Below are 23,986 nucleotides of genomic sequence, written 5' to 3' on the forward strand. Positions count from 1 at the left end.
GTTATAAAGTTTGGTAAGCCAAGGAAGAATTAGCTTACCAACGACACGTACAACTTCGCCTGACATACCGTCGGGACCAGGAGCTTTCTTCGGGCCTATACGAGCTAAAGAATAAGACACTGTAAGGGGATCAATAGGCACGTCAGAACCATCGTCATTAATATAAATATTATGGAGCAGTGTGGGAGACAGCACGGCGACTTCATGGGCCGATGTAACTGATGAACTGGCTGGAGATTGAGAGGAAGAAGCAATATCTAAAACATGGGCCGAGGAAGGTGATGTTATATGAAGGCGTGTTGTTATATGAAGCAGGGGGATCAGCGAAGTGAAACGAGGAAAGAGAGGAAATAGGAGTAACGGGAGAACACACGAAAAGAGCTTGCATCGCAAGGCGAAACTCATCGCGGTTCAAGGACACGGGAGGCTGGACGCCGCGTAATTTACGCAACATAGCCCTATAAGGACGCCCCCAAACGTCAACCTGAACTTCATCTATCATCTCCTTAAAGCACTCGTTCTTGCGACGACAAATCAATGATTTAAAACTTCGACGAGCCAGGAGATATACGGGTAAGGCGATTTCCCTAGCAAGGGCAGGGTCACGGGAAAGAGTTTGGCGATACAAACTGCGGGCATTACGCGTTTCGTGACGAAGTTTTGTTAATTCCTCACACCACCAAGGAGCGTCGCGGCGTTTCTTACGTTTTAAGGGCACAGAAGGACGAACAGAATCAAATAAAGCTTGGAGGGCGGCCAACTCTGTATCAATCTCGGAGGAGGTAAAATAAGAAGATTGGGCAGAGAAATCACGAGCGCGAAAAGCGGAAGATAAGAGAGCGTCAATCCATGCATCAATATCCAGAGGACCGGAGCGAGGCAACCATGAAAATTCAGGAGCAGAAGACGAGGATGACGGCGATAAATACGAATCAGAGTTCTCAGAAGAAGAACCAAAAGAGAATGCAGAAAAGCTATGGAATAAAAAGGAATGATCGGAACCGGTGAAATCTGAAAGCACAACAGAGCGAGATAAGTAAGAAAGCAAGCAAGGGGAACAGACAGCAAGATCTATGCGAGAAGAATAGGCAGCACGGTGGAAAGTTGGATCACCATCACTATTAATCGGTTCAATGTTAAGCTCCGAGAACAGCAACTCTAGCAGACGACCGCGAGAATCTAAGGAAGTAGAACCCCAAACGGGAGAGCGGGCATTAAAATCGCCACAAAGTATAACCGGCTTAGATATACGAAGAAGTGACGAGGACAAATTGGACAAAATATGGTCCAAAGCGGAGCGAGATAAATTGGGGGAAAGATAACAAGATATCAGACAAAAATCACGAGTCTCCGCGATTACGAAACCATCGCCACGGCCTTGGCAATGGACAACACCGAAATCTGAAGACGAATAAGGACGGTACCATACAGCACACGTTGAGTCAGAACTCACATACCATTCACCTCTTAACTCATACGGCTCACATATACACACAAAATCGGCACAACGCTCATTAGCAGCTTGCCACACGAGGTCTTGGGCCAGTCGACAATTGTTAAGATTCAACTGCAGGATAGAGACAGGAGAAGGCATGGCGAAAGCAAGAACAGGAAAGCAGCGATGAGCACCTGAAAGAAAAAGCAACATTAGTAAAAGCGAACTAACGCGACAAACAGGGAAATATAAGAAAGTATAAAAAGGAACAAGAAAATGGCAGAATCCAGAAACTCACCCACGAAGGAAGCAAAATCCAAGTCAGAGCTAGACACGGTTAACGTTGTAAGATTAGCTAAAATAAAATAAATTAAAATAAAATAAAACGAACAATAATAATAAATAGCAAATAAATAATATCAGCAGGCTGACAGCCTGGACAGGTAAAACAGCTACCGAACAGCAACAACCATCAAGAAACAATGCAACAAGTTCTTCTTCTCCCAAACTCTTTCTCTTCTTGGCTCTCCTCGAGAGGCGGAAAGCAGCTGGAGAAGCAAGCAGCAAGGCACAGGCTAGAAAGCACAAACCACAAATCCCAATCTCAGACCTGAAATTTAAAAGAACTCATCAGACAATAAAGCATTGAAGACAGGGCGAGTAAAACAGAAGCAGTGGGTAGCTACAAATTGTCAATTGTCAATTGGCAAGCGACAAACAAGGCAGAACTAAATAAAGAAATAAAGAACTAAGGAGTGAATAGACAGTTAGTAGATGAAAAGATAGATAGACTAACGAGGGGATAGATAAATAAATAAATGGGTTAAGGCAGTTTTTGCCTTGCCTTGCTTTGCCTTACCTTATGCCAAGTCAAAGAGGGAGAAATACGAAGTAACAGCAGAAGCAGCAACATTAAATTAATCACAGGACAATAGTAGGAGAAACGGCAACAACAGCAGCAGCAAATGAGGCAGCAGCAGGAACAGCATAAGCAATGCAATACAGTGGCAGCAACAACAAGCAGCAAGCAACCTGTGGAGGAAATGATATGTAAAAGAAACGGTAACAAGAAACAAGAAACAAGGTACAGAAGCGGTACTAAGAAACAAGGAACTGAGAAGTTAAAGGAGATAAAGCTCAACCAACTATTCGAGGAAGCGAATGAGTGCAAACTGAACAGAAAACAGAAACAACAGGAAACAATAAACATGAAGCAGCAAGAGTAAGCAGCAATTACTGGAAAAGCTGAAGGAACGACAGGGAAAGTTAAAACTACTCAAGGCAGAAAATCTAGATGAAATACACAGATTAAAGCAAATCAGCAAATCAACAAGCAAAAGGAAATGGAAAGAACGAGACTAAAGGACGAGCAATTAAAGGACGGAGACGAGGTTAGGAGGAAGAAGCAAAGGAAATTAATTAATTAATTAACTAATAATAAATAAATAATTAATTAATTAATTAATTCAGTAAATTTAAACAAAGCAAGAAGCATAACACAGCACAATACAGAAAGCTAATACTCACCAGAAAAGAGACGATGGAAACCAAGATGGCGTAAATCAGGCAGAAACCGCGATGAATAAAATAAGATCCGCAAACCCTTTAAAACCCTTTAAACACAAGTAAACACAACACAGCAGGCCGTATGCGAATGAAGGCAGGCAACTCATAAACTGAGGAGCAGGTTACAACAGCAAGAAGGGTTAACCATAGAACATGTAGCTACATACAACGCAAAGGCAGCGCCGAGCACGAAGCGACACCGCGTGGTAGAAATAGGAATCACTACAAAGTGAATGCGGATGCAAGCCCGTGAAACAGTGTTGGAAACACAAGGACACGCAGGAATGCCAACAGAAAAAGCGCAGCTCTTCTCGGTGCAAACAGCAAAGAAATTTGAATAATACAACGCTGTGGCTTTGAGGATATTACAACGGCGAGGCTCCACGCGAACAAGTGATTTGCGGCGCGGATGATTTCCGTGCGTTTTCTCCGCAGCGGAGACTACGCGGAAAATTAAATACTGTTGAACGATTTCACGAATTCTGTTCCTTCTCGAATTTCTGGTAATATTGCACACATCAAATTTTAAATTGTCGGCTGTCATTTCTATTTCATACTAATTGTCATTTTAAATTTCGATTTCTTAATCTTCACAAGCCATGGGCGACGCGATCGTGCGAATTGCTGTGGAACTGCGGATGTTGCAATCTCGCGGTCCGCCCGCGATCGCGCGATCTGCGGCTCGAACGATTTCTGTGCGTTTTCTCTGCGGCGGAGATTACACGGAATAATTAAATATTGTTTAACGACTTTTGCGATCTCGGTACTTCTTCGAAATTTGGTAATGTTGCCTGCACAAATTACAAATTTGAAATTCTTGATTTTCAGTTTTATTTCATTTAATTCCCTTTGCAATCTTCGATTTCACAAATTTCACAAACTCACGAGCGAAGCGATCGCGCGGATTGTCGTGAACCAACGGATGCTGCGATCTCGCGATCCACCAGCGATCGCGCGATCTGCGGTTCGGATGATTGCCGCGCGTGTTACCCCGCGGCAGAAATTACGCGGAATAATTAAATACTGCTGCATATTTTATGACTCCTGCTCTTCCACAAATTTCTGGTAAGGATGCCCACATAAATTTTAATTTTAAATTTTCATTTCTATTTTCATTTAATCCACATTCTCAAAATTCCCGATTTCTAAAATTTCCACAATGCATGAGCAACGCGATCGCGCGGATTGCCGTGGACCGGCGGACGCTGCGATTCGCGGTTCGCCCGCGAGGCGCGCTTTTCCCGGCGACTAGCGGGGTTTCCACGAGGTTTTTTCACCGTGGCGGAAATTATACAGAGCTTCCGGAACCCACTTCCTCGGATCCCTTCCTTTCAATTTTCGCTGCTGGTAATGCAGAAATCTGCAACTTTATCAGCCTCGAATGTTTGCAGAGTTAATATACTCGATTCCCCAACTGCTGAAACCCTCAAATTTCTTAAATTTCGAATCTTCAAAATTCAGAATTTCAAAGGTGCGAATGCGCGTCTTAGCACGATCGTGTGTTTCCGGCGGTTGGCGGTACTTCCGCGAGGTTTTCACCGCGGCGGAAATAGGGCGGAAACGTCGAAAATCGCTTCCTCGGTTTCTTTCTTCTCCCAAATTTCGCTGTAGGAATTTGTAATTCTCAGCTTTTACGAGCGGTCGTTAGGTAATATTTTAAACCTTCAACTTTCAATTTTCGACTTTCAAATCTTCGAAACCCGAATTCTCAAACGACGCGATTGCGCGCTTATTGCGGCTATGCGTTTCTCGGCGGATCGCGGGGTTTCCCGCGAGGTTTTCATCGCAACGGAAATTACCTGGAACCGCCGGAAACCGCTCTCTCGGGCCCATCCCTCACGAATTTTCGAATTTTCGCTAGTGATAATGCAGAAATCTGTAATTTTCAACATGTATGAGTGGTAGAAATTTAGTGTGTGATGTCCAAAATTCAAACTCACAAATTGCTAAATCCTAAATCCCCGAAAAGCAATTTTCAAACGACGCGATCGTGCGTCTACCGCGATTACGCGTTTGGCGGCTCGCGGTGGTTTCCGCGAGGTGCTCACCGCAGCGGAAATTATTCCAAACCGCCGGAACCCGCTTCTCGGATTCTTTCCTTCAAATTTGCTGCCGATAACACAGAGAACTGTAATTATCAACAACTTCGAATGGATACAAACTTAATATAGCCAATTTCTCAACTGTCGAATGCCCAAATTCTTAATTCTCGAATCCTCGAAATTTAGAACTCCAAGCGCTTCGAATGCGCGTTTACCGTGATAGCGCGTTTTGCGGTGGGATGCGGTAGTTTGCCGCGAGGTTTTTCACCGCGGCGGGAATTGGGCGGAGACGCCGAAATCCGCTCTCCCGGATTCTTTTCTTCTCCCAATTTTTGCTGCTGAAACTTGCAATCCTCAACATTTTCGAGTGGTTGTTAGTTAATATTTTAAATTTCCAACTTTCAAATTTTCAAATTTCTAAATTTCGAATTCTCGAAAATTCGAATCACCAGACGACGCGGTCGCGCGCTTGCTGCGACTACGAGTCTTACGGCGGAACGCGGTGGCTTCCGCGAGGTTCTCGCCGCGGCGGAGACTACCCGAAACCGCCGAAATTCGCTCTCTCGGATTCTTTCATCCCGAATGGGCGCTGCTGATAATGCACGAATTAAATTTTCATCATCGCAGAATGGTAATATTTCAATATTTTCAACTCCCAAATCTCGAATTTCCAAATTCTAAAATTCGAAATTTCCTAATCTCCGAAGCTCAAAACTCTCAAGCAGCGCGACCGTGCGCTTATCGCGATTGTGTTTTCACGGCGAATCACGGCGGCTACCGCAGGGTTTTCACCGCGGCGGAAGTCGCGCGAAATCACCGGAATTCGCCCTTTCGGATCCCTTTCCTCTCGAATGCTCGCTGTCGATAATGCAGAAATCCGTAATTCTTATCATTTCTGAGAGGTTGTAAATTTATTTAATCTACTATTATATTCAAATTTTCAGCTTTCGAATTCTTGAATTTATAAATTTCGAATCTTCAAAGTTCAATTTTCCAAACGACGCGATCGCGCGTTATCGCGATTGCGCGTTTCTCGGCGGCTCGCGATGGTTTCCGTGAGGTTCCCGCCGCGGCGGAGACTATTTGACCGCCAAATTCGCTCTCTCAGACCCTTCCATGTCGAACGTGCGCTGCTGATAACCCATAAATAAATTTTCATCATTGCAAAGTAGTAGTAATCCAATATTCTCAATTTCCAAACTACGATTTTCCGAATTTCTAAATTTCGAATTTCCAAATTTTTGAAACCCACAATTCTCAAGCGACGCGATCATGCGCTCATCACGATTGTGCCTTTCTCGGTGAACCGTGGCAGCTTCGGCGGGGATTTTCACCGCGGCGGAAGCTGGGCGGAATTACCGGAATTCGCTTTCTTGGAGTCTATGCTCTTCTTTTCTTCCCTGGAATGTTCGCTGCTGATAAGGCAGGAGGTCGAAATTTTCGTCCTGCCCAAGTGGTCGTAATTTAAATTTAAATTACAAATTGCGAAATTTCAAGTTTCTAAATTTCAGAAGTCACCAGATCTACGAAACCCACAGGAACAAGACGAGGGGAGAGGAGCCAAATGACCAATAATGACGACAATATGATGACTCCGGTGCACAACTGGTCACAGCACCAACAGGGGGCATTCCGAAGACCGGCCAAAGCCGACAGACGAGGGCGAGGTGAAACAGACTACAAGTTTGAGGCCAAGTGAGGCCCCAACGGCGAAGCGGCTCAAGCTCTGGGTAGCAGCGCCGTTCGCTGCGCCTGATAGTAATATTTAAATATTTAAATCTAAATGAAATTTTTGATTTGTTCAAAAGTAAATGGCTAGTGTGTTCCAGTATGTCAGGCCGGTAAATGCAGTTTTGACATCCATAGAATTGAGCAATAGAACACGTGGTTCTAAATTTCAGAAATCACCAGATCTTATAATCCGCAATACTCAAGCTATGCGATCACGCGGCTTAAGTAGGTGTGGTAGCAAGTTACAGGTGACAAGACGAGAGGAGAAGAGCCTAACAACCAATGATGACGACAAAGCGAAGGACTCAGATGCCCATCTGGTCGCAGCAGCACCAGGAGACGCTTTGAAGATTGATCAGAATTGGCAGGAGAGAACGAGGAGGAATAGATTAGAAAATTCAAGCTCAAAGGGAGGCTCGAACAGCGAAGCGGCTTAAGCTCCAATCCGAAAGGAAAAGGAGCGTTGCTGGCAACTTCCGGTTGCCTCCACGAGAGAGGCAACAAATGGAAGCAGCGACAAAATGGCGGGGAACGCTGGGAGAAACGAACCGAGAGGGAGAATAACTACCGAACGATCGAATGCCGACGATACGAAGAATTCGGGTGTTCACCTGGTCACAGTACCATTAGGGGACATCTCGGAGACCGAGTAGAGTCGGCAGGAGAGAGGGAGGAGAAACAAACAGAAAATTCGAGCTCAAAGTGAGTTACGAACAGCGAAGCGGCTCAAGTTCCGATCCGAAAGGATACGGAGCGTTGCTGGCAACTTCCGGTTGTCTCTCTCGCAGGGGCAACAAGTGGAAGCAGCGACAAAATGGCGGGCAACGCTGGGAGAAACGAACCGAGAGGGAAAATAAGACCGAGCGATCGAACGTCGACGAAGCGAGGAACTAGAGTGTCAAAGTGGTTGCATAGCTACAGGGGCACTACAGAACCGAACGGAGGCGACCAGAGAAAGCGAGGAAAACAAATCGGAGAGGGGTAGGAGTCAAATCCGATGCCTCGACGAAACAACGAGCATGGAGGGAAATTTCGGTAACGAGCGGTCAAAGTTCTGACCCCGAAGGAAACGGAACGTTGCTGGCAACTTTCGGTTGCCTCTCCTGTAGGGGCAACAAATGAAAGCAGCAACAGCGGCGGGCGACGTTACCAGAAATGACCCGAAAGCTCGGACAGACTTTTTAATCGGAAAGCGCTGGAACAAAGAACTCGATCGTCAGCCTGGTCACAGCACCATTAGGGGGCGAATCGGGAACCGAGGGAAGGTGCTCGAAGAGAGAAAAGAAACTAAACACCGAGAGCAATGGGCTCAAGTAGCGTTGTGAAAGAGGACTGGGACGAAATAGGAAATGCGGGAGAGGGAAACGGGATAACAGCGGGAACGAGGGGCGCAGGCGAAAGTTAATCCAACGGTTATGGGAAAGAAACGCGAAATTAAGCAATACCGAGCGAATCGAAAATAGGTAGTTGCGACGGGATACGGTAACAAGCGATGCACGGCGTAATAAGATAAGAGCGAGGGTAGGCGAAACGCGTCGAAGAACGGGAAGAAAACAAATTCTTTCACTTAGCATCATATTATTTATTTATTTATTTATTATCGATTGTTTAGTATTTATTATTTATTATCTACTTATTAATACACTATATATATATTTGCGCGTTCTAGGCTTCGTTTAACTTAAATTAGCTCACTCTGCGTCACTATGCGCTTCTTATAGGCTATCAAACAAAATAGAATATAGAATATCACATAAGTAGGAATCTAGGGAAGGAAGTAGTAAAGAAACAAAGCGGAAATGGGGGGGGGGGGGCGGGGGTGAAGGAAGTAAGGAAATAAGAAAATAGACGCAGGAAAGAAACAGATATAGGACATTTAGATTCCAGATTACAGGGATAACAATAGTAGTTAGAAATAGCGTTTGCGGGGGCAGGGGTGGGGGCTGGGGTGGGGGCGGGGGCGGAAATAACGAGAATATAGCTTGAAATCAACTGGTTTAGACTTACCTTACTCACTTCTTAATACTACGACGATGGCGATACATAGGTGGGAAATGGTGGGGAGAGGTCGCGGTTTCTTGCCGTATGTTCTTGCCCACCGGGAGGAGGTGCCGGGTGGACGTTACAAGTTCAGCTGGAGGTCGGTGCTACACGCACGGGAGCCTCGCCTAGTTCTTGACGTGCCTCTTGGGCCAAATTTCTTTGGTTGAGGGCATCCATTCCCCACACATGGAACACATTCGCGAGGGGTGGGGGGAGAGTCTTCTTTCACAACAGCGAGCGATGGCCTAGACCAAGGGGACTATGCCGTTTCCGGTACGGAAGCCTTGGCGGGTTGCCCCCACCCCTCACCCTTGTGGTGGGGGCGGGAGACAGTTTTAGTGAGTAGGACGTGGAAACCGTCCCTCTTCTAGGGGCGCTGGAAGCGGAAGTCTCACACTATCTGGGCTATCGTCCCAGATGTCCGTTACTGGATTTCTGTCTTCCTTAAACAAACAAAAAAAAAAAGGTTAGGTTGCAACGCCCTCTGCGGCGCAGCGCGTGTCCGGTTGGAGGGTGGTGGAGGAGGTGGAGACTTTAAGTGACCACCTCTATATCCGAATGGATATCTTCGCCACCTGTCGCCGCCTAAGGGCCGCACCACCGCGGAGATGGGCGCTTAAGCGTCTAGACGAGGACGCCCTGATGGTTGCGTCCCTCGCCGCGGCCTGGCCGGAATTTCCGGCTGGGCCGGTTGCCGATGTGGATGAGGAGGCCGACTGGTTCCGGGGTACGTTAACTGCGATCTGTGGCGCTTCCATGCCCCGGGCTGGCGGCTTCCGCCGGCGGGCTGCGTACTGGTGGACGGGCGAAATTGCGCAAATGCGCAGAGAGTGCCATCACGCCCGTCGCCAGTTCCAGCGCTCCCGCCGGAGGCGGCAACGCGATGCGGCGAGGGAAGAGATCCTGTACGGGACGTACCGCACGCTTGCGGTGTCCCTTCAGGCAGCCACCAGGGAGGCCAAATCCCAGGCGTATGATGAGTTCCTCCTCTCCTTGAAGAATGATGCGTGGGGGCGCCCATACAAAATGGTCATGGGTAAGCTTCGACCATGGGCGCCCCCACTCACAGAGAGTTTAGACCCCCAATTCTTGGCGGAGGTGGTGGAAACCCTGTTTCCCAGGGATGGCGAGCCACTGCCTCCTGCCTCGTCGGACCCGATTATCTGGTCCGACGACATGGGGGTCACGGAGGAGGAGCTTGCGGCGGGTATTGCACGCATGGCGGCCCGGAACACAGCTCCGGGCCCTGATGGCATACCCGGCCGCGTCTGGGCAAAGGCCTTGAGCGTCCTCGGGCCCCGACTGCGGCGGCTGTTTGACAGTTGCCTGCGGTCGGGGCGGTTTCCGTCCCAATGGAAGGTGGAAAGGATGGTCTTGATCAGGAAAGATGGGAAACCCGCCAATTCTCCCTCCTCGTTCCGGCCTATAGTGCTCCTGGATGAGGTGGGCAAGTTATTCGAGCGAATTCTCGTTGCCCGCCTCTCCAGGCACTTGTCCTGCGGTTGTCCCGATTTGGCCGACAGCCAGTATGGCTTCCGCGAGGGTCGCAGTACCATCGACGCGATACATCGCGTGCGGTCCCTTGCGGAGTCGGCCACCTCCCAGGGTGGGGTAGCACTTGGCGTCTCTTTAGACATCAAGAATGCTTTCAATACCCTACCCTGGGGGAGGATTAGGGAGGCCCTCATCTACCATGAGGTGCCTTCCTATCTGAGGGCAGTAATCGGTGACTACCTGCGGGACAGGTGGATCGAATACCCGGGTCGGGACGGGGAGATGCACCGGAGATCGGTGGACCGCGGCGTACCCCAGGGAGCAGTCTTGGGACCATTCCTTTGGAATGTGGGGTACGACGCGGCATTGCGGGTTTCCCTTCCACCCGGCGCTAGACTTACGTGTTATGCCGATGACACGTATGTGCTCGCGACCGGGTGGACCTGGATCGAGACCATCCGCCACGCGGAAGTTGCGGTGGCAGCAGTCTCCTCTGCTATCCGGCGACTGGGGTTGGAGGTGTCGGCGGGCAAAACAGAAGCCATGTGGTTTTGCCCGCCAGGTGTAGAAGCACCACCCCAGTCGTTTATCCGGTTAGGTGATGAGTATGTTCAGGTAGGAGGCGGATTGAAGTACCTCGGCCTCCACCTGGACAGCCACTGGCGGTTTGAGCGCCACTTCGAGCTCTTGGCCCCCCGTTTGGAGAGAACAGCGGCCGCGTTAGGCCGCCTCCTTCCAAATCTGGGGGGCCCTGATGATAGAGTACGCCGCCTGTACGCAGGTATCGTGCGGTCGATGGCCCTATACGGCTCGCCGATATGGGCCAACGACCTGATGGCCAGCCCGTCCAGCATAAAATTGCTGGGCAAAGTCCAGCGCAGGCTGGCCATCAGGTCGATCAGAGGGTACCGCACGGTATCGTATGGGGCGGCGATGGCTCTAGCTGGGTATATCCCCTTCCACTACATGGCGGAGGGAGATGCCAGAGTTTTCTGGCGTCTCCGTGATCTCCGTCGGGAGGAGGTGCCCCGGCTAGAGTCGGAAGTGGAGGCGCTGCAACGCCAGGCCCGACGGTTCGCGCTCACAAATTGGCGCGGCGACCTGATACGTCGCTGCGCCGAACAGCGCGCTGTCGGGGCGGTCCTGCCAGTTTTGAGTGAATGGCGGGATCGCGGCTTCGGAAGGATAACCTACCGGATGACCCAGGTACTCACCGGACATGGATGCTTCGGTGGGTATCTGTGGCGGATTGGAAAAGAGAAGACACCCTACTGTCACCATTGCGATGCTGGGTATGACGATGCCCAGCACACGCTGGAGGTTTGCCCCGCCTTTTCAGCGCTGCGCCGTGTGCTGTACCCACAGATAGCGTACGACCTCTCGCTGCCGGCAGTAGTTGGGGCACTGCTGGCGAGCGAGAGGAACTGGAGGGCTGTGGCCTCCTTCTGCGAGAAAGTTATGTTGCAGAAGGAGGCCGCAGAGCGGGCCCGAGAAGCGACGGGCTCGCGGGCTAGGGAGCGGGGGCGTCGCCGTGGATCGGCGGTGCCCCTAAGTCAGAGGGGCCGGGGGAACGGGCGGGGTCGACGCAGACCCCGCCTGGATTCCCCCGGATGAGGTTGGCAGGCCGGCGGTGCCCCGCGTTAGAGCGGGGTCTGCCGGCCTTTTCAAGACGTCGGTCTTGTCGGGGGGCGGCGGCTCTCGGGGGGATGCCCTCCGTATCCTCGAAGCCGCCGCAGGGGCAGTGGCGTCCTGGGTGGGGGCCCAGAACGCTTTGCACGCTGCCCGGGAGGGGGGGGGGGGGACGGCGATGCCTTGGTGGTTCGGGCATCTCCGTAAAGATTCGATTTTATTACTCCAGCGAGTAGGGGGAGGTCCTTCCGACCTCCCCCGGGAAGACCTCTGTAAGGCACTGGGGGCCCTGGTCGCGTTCTTACAGAGTTCCCGAGGCCCCCTCAACGCGTCAGTGAAGGACCACCGTGGGGGTTTTAGCGGGTAAAAACCCCGCATAACCCTGCACCCTCCCCCAAGGGTACGGGGTATCTTTGGAAGATTTCCCCCACGTTAAAAAAAAAAAAAAAAAGTAAGTATGATAGTGTTACGCGTGAGACAGTTACGTTATGATTTTATACTATAGAGTACAGTATGACCGTGACAGATGTAACCTAACCTAAACCTAACCTAACCGCGACAGCGTTACGCGTTACGCGTTACGTTACTATTTTATATTATAGAGTATGAAGAGTATGATTATTAAAAATGAAGTTTGGCCCGAAATTTTTGATGTGTAAACATAACATAAAAAGGTTTCTACCACAGTCATATTACACTTCAATTCTATTTTAATTTAAAAAACTACACTACTAAAATGAACGAATTATTCTAATTTTAATATAAAGGACAGATTTTCGGACTTAAAAAGCTGTACTAAAAATTAATTGAAGTTTGTCGAAAAATAACCTGTATAAACTTTAAATAAAATTTACACTATAAATTTAAACATAAAAATATTCCGGTAGAGCATGCACACGAAATAGGTGCGAAGCGCCTCGGGGGTTGGGCCGCGAAGCGGCCAGGGGGCGGAGCCCCCTAGTATTAATTATAGTGCTATCGCTAACAGCAACATAATATGGGTAATAATATAAGTTGTATTTTGAATAACAAGAGTAATAGAAACGTTAATTATAGTGCTATCGATAACAGCGACATAATATTGGTAATAATATAAGTTATATTTTGAGTAACAAGAGTAATAGAAACATTAATTGTAGTGCTATCGATAACAGCAACATAATATTGGTGTTATATACGCGATTGGGGAAGTAGTCCCACGAGCGGACTGCGCGATGCGGTCACGAAGATCGCCGGAGACAACCGAACGGTACCGAGCGAAAACCGCGCGATAATTCGATCGGCAATTGTTTTTACACTGCGTCTTCCCGCTCGGCCATGCGTTGGCGTCATTCTACGTTTTGCCTACGTCTCGTTCACACCGTATTAAATAAAGTTAATTGTTATTTAAAAGTATTACAAAAGTGTTCATTGGTCTCCCCGCCCAAACACAATAAATTGGCGACGAGGACGGAAAAGTACGCACATTCAGTGAAACAGTAAAAAAATACGCGGCGACGAGTAAATTGTATGTGGAAATTTCCAGTGCGTCGTTAACAAAAAGTGTGACGAAAACATATAGTACATATAGACTTACAGTGTATCGCTGAAATTGGCGATAGGATAGTTACAAATACGCAGAGTGCGTCGAAGAAATACGATAAGAACATTCAAGTGCGACGCGAAAGTGAAAATTGGCGGTAAAGCGCATATAGACATACAGACAAGTACATTTACACAGTGCACGCTGCATTCAAGTGTTGTGCACTACTCTACGAGATTAATTATAGGGAAAAAAGAACGCAATCCATTTTTTTTCAAAGACGCGCACATTAAAGTGAACAAAAATGGCGGAAGCAGAATACGCGGGAAGCAAGATGGCCACAACCCAAGCGCCTGTCCCTTCAACTTTTACGATCGAGCCCTTCGATCCGGCGGACATGCCGTGGACACGATGGCTACAAAGGCTTGAGGGAGCATTCAGAATTTTCAAAATTCAAGAAGAAGACAAGGTACCATACATGCTACATTATTTAGGTGCCAAAACGTTCAACGTGCTTGCAGACCGACTCGCACCGGCGGACCCATACGAGCTGACGTACAGGGAAATCAAGGAAAAATTAAAAGAATTTTACGAACCAAAACCGCTGGTAGTTGCGGAAAATTACAAATTAATGCAAAGGAAGCAGCAGGAAGGAGAATCAGCACGAGATTTTCTAGTTGCCTTACAGAAGCTGTCGTTAAATTGCAAATTGGAACAGTATGCAGACACGATGTTACAGAATTAGATCATATGTGGCCTACGAAACAAGAGGATCCAGAATAGGCTTCTGGAAATGGCGGATCAGGACCTGGAAAAGACAATACAAATTGCAACCACGATGGAGTTGTCCGAGAGGAGCACGAAGCATCTTCGAGGAGAAGAAACAGTCGCAGCCGTTGGAGCAGCAACGAGGAAGATGCCTTTTGTTAAAGATAAGTCATTCAAGAGAAAGAAATTTGAACGCGGGAAATTCACGAAAAATGGCGCGAATAGCGAGCGTGAAGATAGGCGCGAACCGAGGCGCGAATCGAGGCGCGATAGTCATTTGGTCGTTTGCTATAGATGCGGTAAAGATCATTACGCGTCCGCGTGTAAAATGGATAGATCAATCAAATGTTTAAAGTGCGGGAAAGCAGGGCATATTAAAAAAGTTTGCAAAGCGAAATCGTTTCCAACGAATACAGTAGACTACAGGGAAACGACGAGCGAAATACTTTCAATACAAGAACATACGCAATTTCGCGAGAAAATATATGTTACACTTAATGTGAATGACAAACAAGTGCGATTCGAAATAGATAGTGGCGCGGCCGTTACATTAATGTCGGAAAGCGACGCGAGAAGATTGTTTGCGGGCGCGCGAATTCAAAAAACGGATTTACATTTAATATCGTTTTGTAAAGCACAGATACGCGTGTTAGGATATATTACTGTTAAGGTGAGGAGCGGTGAGACTTTGCGTAAACTAAACATTTACATTACCACGCAAGATCGCGAACCGCTACTCGGTAGAGAGTGGATATTGCAGATGAAAGAGCATGATAAAGTACAAAATTTTACGAATATCTTGCAGACGATACACTCATTACAGGTTATGGAGAAAGCTGAATTGCAGAAATTATTAATTGCAGGAATTTAGAGAAATTACGAATCCAACAGTATCAAAAATCTCGAAAATACAAGCGCGACTAAATCTAAAAGATAACGTTCAACCGGTATTTTGCAAACCCAGGGGGGTACCGTTTCGCTTACGAGCTCAAGTAGAGGAAGAGCTGGAGAAACTAGTAAATACGGGAATTTTGGAAAAAGTCGACTGCGCGGATTGGGCAACACCGATCGTGCCTGTTCTAAAGAAGAATGGTGCGATACGGTTATGCGGGGACTATAGTGTTACATTAAACCCAAGATTAAAGATCGACAAGCATCCGTTACCGACGCCAGACGAACTCTTAACACAAATGGCGGGCGGTACAGTATTTTCAAAAATTGATTTATTGCAAGCATACTTACAGTTAGAAATACGACCAGAAGACCGCGAATTACTTACTATCAACACACACAAAGGACTTTATAAACCGACGCGACTAATGTACGGAGTAGCATCAGCGCCAGCGATATGGCAACGCACAATTGAAAATATTTTAAAAGATATTCCGGGTGTCGTAGTATTTTTGGACGATATACGTATTGCAGGCGTAGATTCGAGAGACCATTTACAAAAATTACGACAAGTTTTCACGCGATTACAAAAATATAATATAAGAATTAACGTAGATAAAAGCGAGTTCTTTACAGACCAAATACAATATTGTGGTTACATAATTAATAAAAGCGGTATACATAAAGCGCCAGATAAAATAGAGGCAATTAATAATATGCGAAGGCCCACAAATATTACAGAATTGAGAAGTTTCTTGGGCATGATACATTACTACGATCGATTCATTCCGAATTTAAGTTCAATTTTGAAACAGTTGAATACATTATTACAAAAGGAAGTAAAGTATGAATGGTCTCCCGACTGCGAAAAAAGTTTTCAAGCCGCGAAGAAAGCTTTTACAAGTCCGCGATGTTTAGTACATTTCGACCCTAAACTCCCAGTTACATTGGCGACAGACGCAAGCCCATACGGAGTCGGAGCAGTTCTTTCGCATATTTTTCCGGACGGTTCAGAAAAAGCTATACAATACGCGTCAAGGACATTATCAAAAACGCAACAGGCCTATGCACAAATTGATAAAGAGGCGTTTGCAATAATTTTCGGAATTAAAAAGTTTTACCAATATTTACAGGGATCTCAATTTACATTAATTACAGACCATCGTCCGCTTACACAAATATTTTCACCCGCAAAGAGTTTGCCAGTATTTACAGCCGCGAGAATGCAGCATTACGCGTTATTTTTACAAAGTTTTAATTATGATATACAATATAGAAAGTCAGAATTACATGCAAATGCAGATTGCTTATCTAGGCTTCCAATTCCAGCTACCGATACATACGAATGCGATACAATTGACGAATTCCACAAGGCTACATTCAATGCATTGCCGGTTACAGCAGAACAAGTTGCACAAGCTACATTAGAGGATAAAGAATTGTCTAAATTATTAAAATGCATTCGAACAGGACGAGGGGATTTGAAGAACAATAGATTCTATTCAGTTCCGCTCACAGAATTTACGCTTTTCAATAACGTGATTTTTAGGGATCATAAGGTAGTTATTCCGGTAAAATTACAAAAACAAATATTACAAGAATTACATTCAGGACATTTTGGTGTGGTACGAATGAAACATTTAGCCAGAGGATATGTTTGGTAGAATAAGATAGATAATGACATCGAAAATTTAGTTAGAAATTGTTCCGAATGTAACGCTTACAAAAATAATCCAACTCAGATTACACACCATATTTGGGAACCAGCTAACGTTCCGTTTGAGCGAGTTCACGTAGATTTTGCAGGACCATTTTTAGGGCATTATTTCTTTGTTCTGGTAGATGCATACACTAAATGGCCAGAAATACACGTAGTTAATAATATAAACTCACAAGTTACGATAGATATTTGTAGAAAGATATTTGCAATTTACGGATTGACCCAGTACTTGGTCTCCGATAATGGAAGAGCGTTTGTTTCGAAGGAATTTACAGATTTCCTAAAAGTAAATGGAATTACGCAAAGGCTCACTGCTCCATACCATCCTGCCACAAACGGACAGGCAGAGCGTTATGTACAAATATTAAAGAACTCGTTAAAGCGAATGAAAGCGGATCGTACGAATATACAACCAGCGTTACAACAATTGTTAATACAGTACAGAAATACGCCACATGCGAAAACAGGAATATCACCCGCGGAATTATTATTTTCAAGAAAATTACGTACGCGATTAGATTTATTACGTCTTACAGTCACAAAAGAAAGATCATACACGCCCTCCATTATTTTCAAGGAGGGAAAGAGAGTCAGTTGTCGAAATTACATAGGAAATGTTAAATGGGTTTTCGGAAAAGTGTTAAAGCAACTGGGCGACTTACATTACAATATACTTTTGGATGATGGGCGTATTTGGAAACGTCATGTTAATCAGCTGAGACCGATAGGGGACACCAGTTAGGAGCGAAGATTATATTCAATTTGAAGACGATATTCCTCCGACCGATATGGCAGGGAATACAATCCGAAACACAGGGAACAATTGTCCAGAAAATGCGAGTTCCGAATTAACTGATTGTTCGAGAATCCAAACAAAGAGATAGCGCAAACCTTTAGAACCGCGAAAAATACACTTTTTCTAGGCACCGTTTCACAACAGCAGCAAAAGTCGTTGGCGGTGTCTTGTTTTTCTAGCCTAGCTGTTGTCGCGACTCCAACCGTCAAACCGGCGCACGGCAACAGCTAGGCCAATCAGGCGACCCGCGGAACTCCACGCTTTGTTTGGATCCTCGAACTGCCGCAACGGAGAAAAATTGAATGCTCCAATCGCGGAATACCGGCGAGTACATATAAGAGCGTGAGACCCTTGGGCGTTCTACTGATTTATGAAGACTCTCGTTAACATAATCACGAACCAGCATCTCTGCGAGATTTAATCCCGTTCAAAGTGACTTAGCTAAGCGCGACTGCGTCGCCCAATAAAAGACAATTCATTTCATTTTGAACTTATATATATATATTTTTTATGTGCCGTTCAATAAGGTGTACAGTTAAGTTTTCGTCGTGTAATCGTGAGTGTACAAAGTCATACGTGAATCTAACTTTTAAATAAACTTTGTTAATTGTCCATTTGCACTGTTCTTGCACCCAAAAACCAATCCCACGTTATCTAGCTCAGCTCTGAGCTTTCCGGCAATTCGACTACACAACATCTACGTCGAAACACTGATAGTGAAACAATTGTTAATACTCCCGGAAATGGAACAGGAAAAGAAAATACACATGCGAATACAAGCGTTAGATTTAGGAGCGAAGTAAATACACCGTCCCCTTCTTCTCATTCTCAATCTCATTCTCATACTCAGCCTGAAACCACATTAGAAAATTCTGATTATTCTACACCTAGAAATTCATTCAGTACATCCACCCCTCAACATTCCCCTGAACCGATTACCGAAAGTACACCGATAAATTCAAATACACGTCCTCAACATACGAGAAACCTACCGAAACGTTTCGAGGATTATTATTTATTAGAAAAGAAATAATTGCATTATGTTACGTTTGCTTATAGTTTTTTTATTTTACACGAGGATTGGTATTCATAAGTAGGGGGAGTGTTATATACGCGATTGGGGAAGTAGTCCCACGAGCGGACTGCGCGATGCCGTCACGAAGATCGCCGGAAACAACCGAACGGTACCGAGCGAAAACCGCGCGATAATTCGATCGGCAATTGTTTTTACACTGCGTCTTCCCGCTCGGCCATGCGTTGGCGTCATTCTACGTTTTGAATACGTCTCGTTCACACCGTATTAAATAAAGTTAATTGTTATTTAAAAGTATTACAAAAGTGTTCATTGGTCTCCCCGCCCAAACACAATAAGTTATATAGGGAATAACAAGAGCAATAGGCATAGTAATTATAGTTCTATCGATAGCAGCAACATAAAATGTGTAATTACCTAATTTATATTGAAGATAATAAGAGTAATAGAAATATTAATTATTGTGCTATCGATAACAGCAACATAACATGGGTAATTAAATAAGTTATATTTTGAATAACAAGAGTAATGGGCATAGTAATTATAGTTCTATCGATAACAGCAACATAAAATGTGTAATAACCTAATTTATATTGAAGATAATAAGAGTAATAGAAATATTAATTATAGTACTATCGATAACAGCGACATAATATGGGTAATAATATAAGTTATATTTTGAATAACAAGATTAATAGAAGTATTAATTATAGTGCTATCAATAACACCAACATAATATGGGAAATATTATAAGTTATATTTTGAATAACAAGAGTAATAGAAACATTAATTATAGTGCTATCGATAACAGCAACATAATATGTGCAATAACCTCAGTTATATTGAAAATAACAAGAGTAATAGAAACATTAATTATAGTGCTATCGATAACACCAACATAATATGGGTAATAATATATGTTATGTTTTGAATAACAAGAGTAATGGGCATAGTAATTATAGTTCTATCGATAACAGCAACATAAAATGTGTAATAACCTAATTTATATTGAAGATAATAAGAGTAATAGAAATATTAATTATAGAGCTATCGATAACAGCAACATAATATGGGTATTAATATAAGTTATATTTTGAATAACGAGAGTAATAGAAACATTAATAATAGTGCTATCGATAACAGCAACATAATATGGGTAATAATATAAGTTATATTTTGAATAACAAGATTAATAGAAGCATTAATTACAGTGCTATCAATAACACCAACATAATATGGGTAGTAATATAAGTTATATTTTGAATAACAAGGGTAATAGAAACATTAATTACAGTGCTATCCATAACACCAACATAATATGGGTAATAATATAAGTTATGTTTTGAATAACAAGAGTAATGGGCATAGTAATTATAGTTCTATCGATAACAGCAACATAAAATATGTAATAACCTAAGTTATATTGAAAATGATAAGAGTAATAGAAATATTAATTATAATGCTATCGATAACAGCAACATAATATGAGTAATAACATAAGTTCTATTTTGAATAACAAGAGTAATAGGCATAGTAATTACAGTTCTATTTCTATTATAGTTGTATTCTAATTAATAGAAATATTAATTATACTGCTATCGATAACAGCAACATAATATGGGTAATAATATAAGTTATATTTTGAATAACAAGAGTAATAGAAACATTAATTATAGTGCTATCGATAACAGCAACATAATATGGGTAATAATATAAGTTATATTTGGAATAACGAGAGTAATAGAAACATTAATAATAGTGCTATCGATAACAGCAACATAATATGGGTAATAATATAAGTTATATTTTGAATAACAAGATTAATAGAAGTATTAATTATATTGCTATCAATAACACCAACATAATATGTGCAATAACCTCAGTTATATAGAAAATAACAAGAGTAATAGAAACATTAATTATAGTGCTATCGATAACACCAACATAATATGGGTAATAATATAAGTTATGTTTTGAATAACAAGAGTAATGGGCATAGTAATTATAGTTCTATCGATAACACGAACATAATATGGGTAATAATATTAGTTATATTTTGAATAACAAGAGTAATGGGCATAGTAATTATAGTTCTATCGATAACAGCAACATAAAATGTGCAATAACCTAAGTTATATTGAAAATGATAAGAGTAATAGAAATATTAATTATAATGCTATCGATAACAGCAACATAATATGAGTAATAATATAAGTTCTATTTTGAATAACAAGAGTAATAGGCATAGTAATTATAGTTCTATTTCTATTATAGTTCTATTCTAATTAATAGAAATATTAATTATACTTCTATCGATAACAGCAACATAATATGGGTGATAATATAAGTTATATTTTGAATAACAAGAGTAATAGAAACATTAATTATAGTGCTATCGATAACAGCAACATAATATGGGTAATAATATAAGTTATATTTTGAATAACAAGATTAATACAAACATCAATTATAGTGCTATCGATAACAGCAACATAATATGGGTAATAATATAAGTTATATTTTGAATACCAAAAGTAATGGGCATAGTAGTTATAGCTCTATCGATAACAGCAACATAAAATGTGTAATAACCTAAGTTATATTGAAAATAATAAGAGTAATAGAAATATTAATTATAGTACTATCGATAACAGCGACATAATATGGGTAATAATATAAGTTATATTTTGAATAACAAGATTAATAGAAGTATTAATTATAGTGCTATCAATAACACCAACATAATATGGGTAATATTATAAGTTATATTTTGAATAACAAGAGTAATAGAAACATTAATTATAGTGCTATCGATAACAGCAACATAATATGTGCAATAACCTCAGTTATATTGAAAATAACAAGAGTAATAGAAACATTAATTATAGTGCTATCGATAACACCAACATAATATGGGTAATAATATATGTTATGTTTTGAATAACAAGAGTAATAGAAACATTAATTATAGTACTATCGATAACAGCGACATAATATGGGTAATAATATAAGTTATATTTTGAATAACAAGATTAATAGAAGTATTAATTATAGTGCTATCCATAACACCAACATAATATGGGTAATAATATAAGTTATGTTTTGAATAACAAGAGTAATGGGCATAGTAATTATAGTTCTATCGATAACACGAACATAATATGGGTAATAATATTAGTTATATTTTGAATAACAAGAGTAATGGGCATAGTAATTATAGTTCTATCGATAACAGCAACATAAAATGTGCAATAACCTAAGTTATATTGAAGATAATAAGAGTAATAGCAATATTAATTATAGTGCTATCGATAACAGCAACATAATATGGGTAATAATATAAGTTATGTTTTGTATAACAAGAGTAATGGTCATAGTAATTATAGTTCTATCGATAACAGCAACATAAAATGTGTAATAACCTAAGTTATATTGAAAATGATAAGAGTAATAAAAATATTAATTATAGTGCTATCGATAACAGCAACATAATATTAGTAATAATATAAGTTCTATTTTGAATAACAAGAGTAGTAGGCATAGTAATTATAGTTCTATTTCTATTATAGTTCTATTCTAATTAATAGAAATATTAATTATACTTCTATCGATAACAGCAACATAATATGGGTAATAATATAACTTATATTTTGAATAACAAGAGTAATAGAAACATTAATTATAGTGCTATCGATAACAGCAACATAAAATGTGCAATAACCTAAGTTATATTGAAGATAATAAGAGTAATGGAAATATTAATTATAGTACTATCGATAACAGCGACATAATATGGGTAATAATCTAAGTTATATTTTGAATAACAAGATTAATAGAAGTATTAATTATATTGCTATCAATAACACCAACATAATATGTGCAATAACCTCAGTTATATAGAAAATAACAAGAGTAATAGAAACAGTAATTATAGTGCTATCGATAACACCAACATAATATGGGTAATAATATAAGTTATGTTTTGAATAACAAGAGTAATGGGCATAATAATTATAGTTCTATCGATAACACGAACATAATATGGGTAATAATATTAGTTATATTTTGAATAACAAGAGTAATGGGCATAGTAATTATAGTTCTATCGATAACAGCAACATAAAATGTGCAATAACCTAAGTTATATTGAAGATAATAAGAGTAATGGAAATATTAATTATAGTGCTATCGATAACAGCAACATAATATGGGTAATAATATAAGTTATGTTTTGAATAACAAGAGTAATGGGCACAGTAATTATAGTTCTATCAATAACAGCAACAGAAAATGTGTAATAACCTAATTTATATTGAAGATAACAAGGGTAATAGAAACATTAATTATAGTGCTATCGATAACACCAACATAATATGGGTAATAATATAAGTTATGTTTTGAATAACAAGAGTAGTGGGCATAGTAATTATTGTACTATCGATAACAGCAACATAAAATGTGTAATAACCTAATTTATATTGAAGATAATAAGAGTAAAAGAAATATTAATTATAGTGCTATCTATAACAGCAACATAATATGAGTAATAATATAAGTTATATTTTGAATAACAAGAGTAATGGGCATAGTAATTATAGTTCTATCGATAACAGCAACATAAAATGTGTAATAACCTAATTTATATTGAAGATAATAAGAGTAATAGAAATATTAATTATAGAACTATCGATAACAGCGACATAATATGGGTAATAATATAAGTTATAATTTGAATAACAAGATTAATAGAAGTATTAATTATAGTGCTATCAATAACACCAACATAATATGGGTAATATTATAAGTTATATTTTGAATAACAAGAGTAATAGAAACATTAATTATAGTGCTATCGATAACACCAACATAATATGGGTAATAATATATGTTATGTTTTGAATAACAAGAGTAATGGGCATAGTAATTATAGTTCTATCGATAACAGCAACATAGAATGTGTAATAACGTAATTTATATTGGAGATAATAAGAGTAATAGAAATATTAATTATAGTGCTATCTATAACAGCAACATAAAATGTGTAATAACCTAAGTTATATTGAAAATAATAAGAGTAATAGAAATATTAATTATAGTGCTATCGATAACAGCAACATAATATGGGTAATAATATAAGTTATGTTTTGTATAACAAGAGTAATGATCATAGTAATTATAGTTCTATCGATAACAGCAACATAAAATGTGTAATAACATAAGTTATATTGAAAATGATAAGAGTAATAGAAATATTAATTATAATGCTATCGATAACAGCAACATAATATGAGTAATAATATAAGTTCTATTTTGAAT

At 41.6% G+C, this 23,986-nt stretch overlaps 1 protein-coding gene across 1 annotated transcript; it reads left to right on the forward strand.

Moving 5' to 3' along the window:
* Nucleotides 1–13,766: 13,766 nt before the first annotated feature.
* On the forward strand, nucleotides 13,767–14,207 carry LOC143266214 (uncharacterized). Its single transcript, XM_076541817.1, has one exon. It carries the CDS (start codon nucleotides 13,767–13,769, stop codon nucleotides 14,205–14,207), a length of 441 nt encoding a protein of 146 aa, XP_076397932.1.
* Nucleotides 14,208–23,986: the final 9,779 nt, after the last annotated feature.

This window comes from Megachile rotundata, unplaced genomic scaffold, assembly GCF_050947335.1.
Source record: "Megachile rotundata isolate GNS110a unplaced genomic scaffold, iyMegRotu1 scaffold0092, whole genome shotgun sequence".
In the NCBI taxonomy this organism is placed as follows: domain Eukaryota; kingdom Metazoa; phylum Arthropoda; class Insecta; order Hymenoptera; family Megachilidae; genus Megachile; species Megachile rotundata.

What these genes read in the sequence shown, in the direction of transcription:
- LOC143266214 (XM_076541817.1), top strand. Translation starts at nt 13,767, where the DNA reads ATGGCGGAAGCAGAATACGCGGGAAGCAAGATGGCCACAACCCAAGCG.